At 41.0% G+C, this 10652-nt stretch overlaps 2 protein-coding genes across 4 annotated transcripts in view; one reads left to right on the forward strand and one right to left on the reverse strand.

Moving 5' to 3' along the window:
* Positions 1–10636, reverse strand: part of rhbg (Rh family B glycoprotein) — a 32337-nt gene extending 21701 nt beyond the window's left edge. The window contains exon 1 of the mRNA XM_072679523.1: positions 9769–10636. Within this exon, the coding sequence (XP_072535624.1) occupies positions 9769–9796 (28 nt within the window). The 5' untranslated portion in view covers positions 9797–10636. The remainder of the gene's footprint in view (positions 1–9768) is intronic.
* On the forward strand, positions 3166–10329 carry hapln2 (hyaluronan and proteoglycan link protein 2). 3 transcript variants are annotated; one of them, XM_072679525.1, is made up of 6 exons: positions 3166–3323; positions 3928–4025; positions 5339–5698; positions 6791–6907; positions 7086–7268; positions 9695–10329. In XM_072679525.1, the coding sequence occupies exons 2-6, from the start codon at positions 3947–3949 to the stop codon at positions 9970–9972; spliced, it is 1017 nt and encodes a 338-aa protein (XP_072535626.1). In that variant the 5' UTR covers positions 3166–3323; positions 3928–3946; the 3' UTR covers positions 9973–10329. The 3 variants fall into 3 exon arrangements, with proteins under 3 accessions (XP_072535626.1, XP_072535627.1, XP_072535625.1); XM_072679526.1 differs by having other exon boundaries at positions 3166–3300; XM_072679524.1 differs by lacking the exon at positions 3166–3323 and having other exon boundaries at positions 3859–4025.
* Positions 10637–10652: the final 16 nt, after the last annotated feature.

A 10652-nucleotide genomic window follows, 5' to 3' on the forward strand; every position in this document is an offset into this window, starting at 1 on the left:
ACTCTAAGCCATGAAAGTAGTCTTCTGATTTAAAACAGGAGAAGCAACAGGCATCAACTCGAACCTAGAATTATGCATGACAGTTACCCTTTAGGCCACTCTCATTTTCTTACAAATGTTTCTGTCAGAAGCAGAACTGAACAACCTTGGAGCAGGGACTAACTCTAGGCAATGACACCGGGGTTGGAGAGGCAGTGGCTGTAGCCTAAAGCACTAAATCTTGATCGTCAAGGCTGAGTATGCTGAGCTAACAAATAAAGAACAATATTTAAAGGTGACACAGAATTATTATTTGTTTATTTTATAAGAATAAAACAGACTGCTGTTCCTTTTATTGTGGGCCCATAGCCACATAGTGTAGTATAATTTAGCCTAGTGTAGCTTTTAACACTGCAACTAGGAGCCATATAGTGTTGTAGTCCTCTCTGGGTCCTCTTAGCGTCCAGTCAGCATGGTGTATAGTTAGCTAGATGAAGAGAGTGGAGTCTGGAAAGATTAGCTTTAAGCGTAACACACAGCTAGCAATGTCATATTTTTACAGTTTAGTTAAGTTACAGATAATGGGCCTACAGTGGTCCGCTGTTCTCTTGCCATTAGGGTGTGTACATTTTGGTGGCTTAAATAGAATGAGTAAAGTTGTAAATTACAGAAAGGTTTTGAAATTATGGTGTAAAACATGTTTTACGGCTCTAAAGTGTGTTTTTCTTTTGACAGAGGACACAGCTGTGTTGCAGACTGTACTGAACTCTCATTATTGAACTATGCAAAGATAAATACATTCTAGGGCACCTTTAATACATAAAATAAAATGTAATATACCTTTGAAATTTTTGCTTATTAGTCTACTGACAGAACGGTCTGACGATCATCTCATCCATTCAAATCTATGTGTGTTTTTTTTTTCTATGTGTGTATTCTTGGGGAAAAGAAGTTCAACAGTGACACTGTGAAAAAGCTGTGGGGTGCCCAGGTTTTGGGGGGATGTTCCTGCAATAATGTCAATCTCAAAAACATATAAAGTTGGCCCAACCAACAAGAAGTGTGGAGTGAGTAAGACGAGGACTGCACACAGCCACTAGGGGGAGATATTTTCTAGATAAATAATAAGGTAAGCATGTGTGACAGTTATTAAAAATATAATGTAGTTTTCAGAGGGATTATCATATTTATTTCCACCACATCCAGAAATATTCAGATTTTTAGCGGTCATGACCTTTTGAAGCGGGTTAGTCAAGTGTTGGCAGGCATTTCATGCGAGCCACCAGCAACAGATACAGGCAGCACCCACATGATCTTAAGCTTCAGTGAAAAATACAGATCGCTTCTGCTTTGCCAAGCCACCAGACAAGTTCTGCAAACAAACTGATATCAAATTCAAAGCACGCTCTTTCATTTTACAACCAGTGACTTTAGGCACATGACGATAGATGTGAACAGAGTTCACAGGTAAAGCAGGCCATTTCTGAGAAACCTCCACAAATCAGATTGCATAACATTTTGACAAACGGCAACTTCAGACTTTACCTCCTGTACAATCTCTACTGCCCTCCACCAGTAGCTATTCTGCTCTCTGGCATGTGCCCCTGTCTCCGCAACTCCAACTAACAAAGAACCTTTGCTACTACACTCATATTACACACATTTTAAAGAGCTAAAAGGAAATATAGCCTATAGACTCTATGTAGTAGTCTATAGTAAAGTTTACTTCACATCATCGCTGAGCTGAACACTTTATTATTTGACAGTACAATCTGAGGCTAACTAATAATGATAATAATAATAATAATAATAATAATAGGTACTGTTAGATATTCATTTAATGATCTAAATAGGCTTGAGGGGGGGGGGGAGAGAGAGAGCTGTTACCTAAGCCTGCCTTTACGAATACTAATTGCTGAGGAGCAGAAAGAGTCCCATTGATGAATCAGCACAATAAAGAAGGGACCCAGAGGAAGCTCCAGAATCCTATTATCTCACTTTTTTCCCTCTCTCAGCCTCTTTTCCTGGTTGCATTTGTGTTTGCTGTTGTCTTTTGGCTGTAAAAGGGAGGCTGGTGACAAAGTCATTATTGTGCTCAGAGTCAAACAAAGAAAAGCAGAAGGCCCACTCGGCTTCCTGTGTCTGGTCCAGCCACACTAAAGATGTCAAAGTGTGCACAGTCTATGAGTTACAAAAGAAATCTCTCAGACTCAGTACAAAATATCCTATACTGAGTTTTAATATGGAAGTTTTCCATATTGAGGTTAACAGTACTGACAGGTCTTCTCTATATCATCACTGTCACGCAAAAAAAATCCACCTGCATCTCCATTTTTGCTGTTTTTCACTTTTTGACATGCAGTTGTTTCAGGACTTCAAGATTAGTGGACCAACATAAATGCTCTATCATGACTTGGTTGAAAGTTAAAAGTTGCGTGGACGATGATGATATGATGCTCAGTAGATACGCTGTACAATGCTTGGTTGGGCAATATTTGAGATCTCTCAGTCACTTGCCATAATTCTAGTGACAGTAATCTTGTGATTCAAATTTACATTACATCTACTCTGCAGGAGCTCATTCAACACTGATGATATGCTGCATTGCCCAGTGACTATGAGTTAAAGTGGGCAATTGGTTCTGGCCATTTAAGGGGTTAATTAGGAAACGAGTGTTCACCACAGGCAAACCCTGACCTCCTGGCTGCAGGCCACAAATGGGTCTTTCATTTCTAAACACAGCCTGTTGTAGTCAGCTGTGTACATCACTTTTAATCTGCTTTAGAGAATCTGCTTTCAAAGTTCCTTAAATCGACTGTTAATTAGACCATGGTTGTCTTATAAAGTGCAGAGAATCATGCCATTACACCAGATATGAAGGACAGAAGATATGACTAACAACACATTTTAATAATACATCACTTTAAGCTTTTTTGTAGTCAGATTTGACTGGCTGGTGCCTGTTAACACGCGCTCCTGCTGCTCATATTGAGTTGAAACTGAGAGGCGAAGAGAGAGACAATGGGAGTCTGTCTGAATGTCATTAACATCTGGAACAGAGGGTAGGACAAACTGTTTACTCTGTCCAGAGCTGCAGACATCGGGCAGCTAGATCAGCCTACTGAGAAGGAGCTGAGGAGAGAGGGAGGGAAGAGAGAGAAAGAGACAAAGACAGAGAGAGAAAAAGACCCTAAAAGATGGGTATGATGGGAAGTGACTTTTGAAGTGGATCAACAGACAACCTGTCATGCTTTGTAAGAGCCTGAATCGTCTTGATTCACCACTCTGAAGGAAAAAGCCTGAAGCAGGAGTGCATAACAGGTTGGACACACGTTTCTGGAAAGGTGCTTTATGATATTATACTGTTATTGGATTGTTTAGATTGTAATTCTGCTACTGTTGTTTGATTCATTGGTATATCCATGCTGAAGCAGCAAACAAAGCTTGAATACAGTTTAAAGTCAAGGGAGTCCAGGTCCAGTCCACAGCCCAGCCCAGTTCACCATTTTCCTTGTTTGGATGCACTTGATACATTCATCTAAAAAAAAAAAAACAACCCCAAGGCTTTCTTAACATGCTGGAGTTGGAAAACCACTAAACTCTAACTGAGGAACTCCACAACTGGACTCTGACATCCCTGCTTTATGTAATGTGTTGATGGCATGTCATTTTGTGTATATGTAATTCTATTCTGTGCACTTTATACAGGGCATCCATTGCATGACAGATAACTGCAATATACTGTATATGATTTGATAAATGCTTTAAATTGTTGAAAAATAACAGTTTTTAATCAAATAATCTTTAAACTGTCAAAAAACAACCTTTTAGTTTAACGCCTCAATACTCAGGAAGGAGGGCTTCGTTGACCTCAATCAATGTAAACTTTAATGTCATCCAATATAATGTCATCCAATACATTGGGACACTGAATGTTATGTATTTTAGCCAGGGAAGCTGCTCAAATATGAACTGCGCTACTTTCATGGTGGTCACTGCCAGTTTACTCTCATGGGCTGATGCCTTTCATCACCACAGCAATAAAGGTAAGGATCAAGATCAGTTTGAGATAATGTGTTAAAATGCATGTTGTTGGTAACATACATGTCCAAAAGCATCCAGACACCTCTTCTAATTTGTGAATCTGTGTACCTGAGGTCACTAATGCTAGGTTGACCAGATGGCCTCTTTTTCCTGGACGTGTCCTTTTTTCAGGGTCTTTAAAAAACGTGTACAGCCAGTTATTCTAAGTTGTGTAAAATGTGTGGGAGTGTGCTTGGGAGTTCAAATGTGATTTAAGTGATTTGATCGCAATCCAATCACAATGCGACTTAGGGATGTTTATACTGGCTCTTCATGCGAACAAGTAACATCCATACGTGATCTAACCACCAAAAATGCATGTTAATTCCATAGATAACTCCCTTAGAGCCTGTTTACACATGGTATTACCATACGTTTTGTTTCCGGATAGTATCTGGATCTACTTTGACCAGATTCTGTTTACGCTTGTCATTAAAATGCATCCTCAGTGTGACCAAATGAGAATAGATTTTTCTTTCTTGCATAAAAAGCACACAGACACATACATTATTCTTGTTTCACTTCCTGTAAACAACAATTTCTCATTAAAATGACCTTGCTCCAGGACACTGGGAACAGTTTAGAGGAATGGTGGAACACTGCTTTCATCTATCGGTAAAAAAGCATGATCGTATTTTCGCACACCAAAACACATGAGAGAGACAGAGAGGGTGATCAAGAGTGAGAAAGTTCCACATTAATTATTACTCTTATTTAAATATTTTGAGAGAATTCCCCCACTGTGGGACTAATAAAGGATTATCTTATCTTATATTTATAAAAGACATATTTCTGTATCAGTTTTCCCGGTAAATGCATTCCATGTACACTTGTATTAAATGTGGACACGATTTGTCTCTGTCTCTCTCTGAATGTGCTTTGAGTAATCCAATTGTTATCCCATCACAATGTGCCTTAGGGTGTTTACAACTGGCTTTTCAATTTAGGCTTGAAACCCCCCTGAACTTTTACCACAGTGGTCGCCTCTTTTCTAAAAAGAAAATGAATGCAATGAAATAAAATAGATTTGAATGAATAAATAAGTTAAAATTTACACAGCAATGTTCCAACATGTTGTGTGAAGCCTTCCCAGAAGAGTAGCGGCTCACTGCAGCAAAGAGAGGACAGACTTCCTATTATAGAATGAACACTGGCTGGGCAGGTTACCTTGACATCTAGAAACCTTTGGGCACAGTGTGACCTTCAGGCAGGTCAGGATAGTTGTGCTTGTTATGTCAAATGTATACATTTCTAATCTTTCTAATCTGAAAACCAGGCAAAGAGAAGGACCTCCAGTATCTAGTGGAGCCACCGGTGTACGCTGAGGTAACGGCACGGAGAGGACAGAACATCACCCTGCCGTGTGTCATGCGGACCAAACCTCCTCACTACAGAGTGAAATGGACTAAAGTCGACCCCCTTCGTCGAGGAGTGGAAAACATTATTCTCATCTCGAACGGACATGCAGATAAACACTACGGGGTCCTGGGGCCTAGAGCGAGCCTTCGCCGTGCGCATGCGCTGGACCTCTCTCTCCTCCTCTTTGGTCTCCAGCTGGAGGATGACGGCCAGTATCGCTGCGAGCTCATCAATGGAATCGACGATGAAAGCGTGGACATTACTCTTAGGATTGAAGGTAGAGGAACGATTCTGTTGCATCTTTAGCTTCTGTGTACATCACTGATAAACGAGGATCTGCTCTGAGGCAGTTAGGTACCCTACATTTACCTCTGCTTAGGGTGAATTAGCTCAATGTGGGGCAGTTTTGCATTAGGGGTGCGTCCGGTTTGAAGATTACTCCACTCTAATCTATGATTGGACAGTTGAGACTTTTTTGGTCACATGCCATCACAGCTTGCGCTAACCCAGGGGTGGGCCTTTCCGGTCCTGGGGGGATAGATTCCTGCTTGGACACACCTGATTCAACTCACCTGTTAATTGGCAGGTTTAGTTGGTCTGTCTAAACAGAGGATAAACAAACTGTGCTGGACTTTAGACCCTGTTGCCCACTCATAGTTTTATTGAGAGCCAGTTAGAGCTTGACTGCTCAAGTCACTGAGATGTGAACAAAGGCAAAGTGTTTTAAAGCATGGTGTTGTATTGCAGAAAAACTTTCACATACTATGTGGACAAAAGTTTTAAGACACCTGCTCATTTATTGTTTCTTCTAAAATCAAGGGTATTAAAAAAACACACATGGTCAGTGTGGTTGTCTGTCTAGAGTATCTGTCTCTGCTCTAAAGGGAAGGCACTCAACTAGATTTTGGAACATTAATGTGAGGTCAGGATGTTGAGTATGTTGATGATCCCCACCCCTCCCCACCTCACCCCACCCCAAAAGCATTGGATGGAGCACCATCATTCCAGAGAACACAGTTCCACTGCTCCATAGCTCAATGTTGCAGGGCTTTATACCCCTCTAGCCCATGCCTGGCATGAGGCATGATGCCAATAGGTTCATGTGTATCTGCTTCAGAGTCCTATTCAATTGGCAGTACTTCTCTGCAGAGACTAGACAAGGTTTGTTTGTATTAATTTGTGTTAATCTGTGACAGCAATGGTTGCTACGTAAAGTAGAAGACTACATTTATTAGAGGGGGTGTCCACAAACATTTGGTTAGTTTGTGTGTATGTGATTGCAGGTGTATTTAGTAGAGTTTACACTTTTAAAATGTCCAATATCAATCTCTGCCATTTTAAAGTAACATTTTAGCTGCTTATGTTTCAGGGATTGTGTTTCCTTATCAGAGCAGCCGTGGTCGGTACAAATTGACCTACGTTGACGCTAAAGATGCCTGTGCAAAGCAGGATGGCACACTGGCAACCTACATGCAGCTTTACAGAGGTGATGAATAACATTTACATTTAAGACTTTGTATTCACTTTAGCGTTTAATCAGCTTTTCTTATCAATTTCATATTCAAAACACATTTGGCCTTCTAGATGAGAAAGCTGATCATATTTTCTTAGAATTACACTATTTCAAAACTCATCTTTAACACCTACCATTATCCCCTGTGTAGCATGGACAGAAGGTCTGGACTGGTGTAATGCCGGATGGCTGAATGATGGCACAGTCCATTACCCAATTCTGCACCCACGGCCAGCCTGTGGAGGAGACCTTCTCCCAGGGATCCGCAGCTATGGACCCCGGCACAAGACCCAGGAGCACTACGATGCTTTCTGCTTTACTTCTACCACTGAAGGTGAGCAAATGAATTCTGCATTGTAAAGGGCTTGATAAGGTCTGTAAAAATATTAAGGGAATGCTTAATGTCTACAGCACTGTAGTTTACTCATTTTTTAACCCACCTGATTCAATATCAACAGGCTTAATTATCTAAAACTTGAAGGTGTAAAATAGTTGTCTGCTTGAGAAAGTGCCTTACACTGCAGTCGCAGTCCAAGCTCATCGGTTGCGTCATCATCACTTAAACAGAGATTTTGGGAAAGTGGGCAGTCCTGAGGAACACAGTCAGGAGGGATGGTGGGCTCAGTTATGAGCTGAAGAGGAGAAACACAATCCGATGTTGTTTAAGTACACAAGAGAGAATCTGTTAGATAGAGGAACTATTTCTTTGGTGACATTTGAGCTCCTACCATGTCCATTTAATATTGGCAGCTTGAAATGTCATCTTGCTGATGTGATGGAAGCAACTGAGTTACAGAGAACAGTGTTGTTCAAATTTTCCATTCACTTCTTAGAGTTTATTGTGTAAAATCCTCAACATATACCAGGAACAATGTCTTTCCATATACTCTGCATTGACAGACATATGGGGACACCCAAACATGACATATGAAGCATTAAGATTACCCTTCACTGGAACTAACAAGAAACAGGCCCACACTATTGTTTCTCCTCCAGCTGGTGTTTGGGCATATCTGCATTCAGGTGGGTAGCATACTTCTGGCATTCTCCAGGAAATTCATCTGTCAGAGTCCCAGGTGGTGAAGCTTGATTTATTACTCCAGAGAACACTGTCCTCTGAGTCCAATGGCAGTGTGCTTTGTGCCACTCAGACACTTGGCACTGTGCATGGTGGGGTTTGATTCCCTGGCAGGGGGAAGTAGACCACACTACACCAATAAGAGTCCTCAGACAAGATTCGCAGTACGTTCGCCTTTATGTGTAACATGCTTTAAATGTAAGTCAGTCTGGATAAGAGTGCCAGTGGTACAGTGTATCAGAAAAGTGAGTACACCCCTCACATTTCTGCAGATATTTAAGTATATCTTTTCATGGGGCAACACTGACAAAATGACACTTTGACACAATGAAAAGTCTGTGTGCAGCTTATATAACAGTGTAAATTTATTCTGTGTGAGAGCTGTACTACAACATTGAACACACCTGCCCCTATGCACACCTGAGAACTAGTAACACTAACGAGTCATATGACATTTTGGAGGGAAAATGACAAGCAGTGCTCAATTTGGACATTAAGGGGTGGAGTCTCTTAGGGGTGTACTAACTTTCGTTGCCGGTGGTTTAGACATTAATGGCTGTATATTGAGTTATTTTGAGGGAACAATACATTTACACCGTTATATAAGCTGCACACAGACTACTTTTCATTGTGTCAAAGGGTCAGTGTTGTCCCATGAAAGGATATACTTAAATATCTGCAGAAATGTGAGGGGTGTACTCACTTTTGTGATACACTGTATGTAGCTAAATGCTGTAGGGATTGCATGGACGTATGCACATGTAAATAAAAAAACTGGCTAAAATCGCTGCACCCACTGATTACAAGCGATGCCCACATACTGTACTTTCATGTAGTGTCCTAGGCTCTCTATTACATTATACATTGTAGAAAAAGAATGTGTGCTGTCATTAGTTACTAATAAATTGATTGATTGGTAAATAATGATTAACATGCTTTTCAGCCAATCACAGTCATCTAATGGAGCTGTCAGGTGAGGAAAAAACTCCTCAAGACAGGTATAGAGTGAGAATTGAAGTGGCAGTGAGATAGTTTACATTATTTAGACATGAAAAGCAAATTTCAGAGGACTGTGTAGTTCAGGCACTCGCTGTCCTGAATACCTGGAGGCTGGTGTTGTTCTTATGTCATTCTTTCTGCTGATAAACTTATGGCCTACTTAAAACCCCCTAGTCACCACATCCAAACTATAGTGCATACCAGTGTATCCCCAGTGTCCCCTTTGTGTGTGCAGTTCTGCCGCTCCACAACTCAATGCTGGGGGGTTTTATACCCTTCTAGCCCACATCTGGCATTAGGCAAGGTGCCAACAGGCTTATGTGAGGCGTCCACAAACATATGCACATGTAGTGTAGCTATAAGGATGAGTTTCTCTCCGTATTGCTTCAGTGTTTTAGCATTAGCTCATCAGAAAGGGTAGCTTCCACTGCTTAAACCTGTCACTTGTTACAAACAAAACCCTGCTGATTTATTTCTAGAGGATTTTCTAGTAAAAACTAGAGGCTGCCAAGGGGTCTCAGCTGAAAGTAACACAGTAACTAAGAAAGGCAGCCAGGACCAGTCACAGTTTTGCAAATGGTCAGTTCTACTGTGCAGTGTTCCAGAGCACAACGGATGTGTATGAATGAATGCATAATCTACTTTTGATCTAAGCCACCCTTATATTTTTGACTCTCACACAGGTTTAGTATTCTATGTCCCAGGACTGCTGAATTTCTCAGAAGCACTGAATGCATGTAGGAAGGAAAGAGCGAACCTGGCTCGTGTAGGACAGCTCTACTCATCCTGGAAATTCTTACGTCTGGACCGCTGTGATGGAGGCTGGCTGCAGGACGGCAGCGTACGTTTCCCAATCACCACCCCAAGGGAGCGCTGTGGCGGAATCTCAGAGCCAGGGGTCCACAGTTTTGGCTTCCCCAGCCAGGGCTTGCGTCTTTATGGGGCTTACTGCTACAGGTAAACTACCAACAACATTCGACTGCTTATCTTTCACCTGGAAAAAAGCAACAGCTGCACTGCTACAGTTCCCAGACATACTGGAGAACTAAAACGGGAATTGCAATGATATTCCAGCATTAGTGGCCATGCTCACAGCAATAAGGATGTTGTGGGTAGTTACAATAGCAGATAAAGGAATGAGAATTGATGAGTCTGGCAGTTTGTTTTAATTCAGTAAAGATCTGAAATGTTCAGCACAGAAACAATGATTATTTATGTTGTTTATTTTGTTAAAAAAACAAAAACAAGAAAAATGTGTTGTGTGGGGCAATACAAAGATTTCAGCATGGTTTTAGGGTTGGCATATGTTTAAAGGTTTATGGGATGTTTTCTGTTTTCCAATTTGTGGGTTGTGAGTTTGATACCCGGGTCTAATAAGCTGCCAGTGTTGGGCCCTTAAGCAAGGCCCTTAACTCCCTCTGCTCCAGAGGTGCTGTAGCATGGCTGACCCTGTGTTTTGACTCTTTGACTTTCTAAGCTGGAATATGCAAAGAGAAGAATGTCATTGTACTGTTTAAGCATAATGACAATAAAAGTACTTAAAGCTTTGCTTGTAATTGATTACCAAACATTTTTGATTTCTGTTTAAATAAAATTATCGCACAGTTTAATGCTTATGTAATATGAGTTATTTCAAATGTT

This window comes from Salminus brasiliensis, chromosome 5 (assembly GCF_030463535.1).
Source record: "Salminus brasiliensis chromosome 5, fSalBra1.hap2, whole genome shotgun sequence".
Lineage (NCBI taxonomy): Eukaryota > Metazoa > Chordata > Actinopteri > Characiformes > Bryconidae > Salminus > Salminus brasiliensis.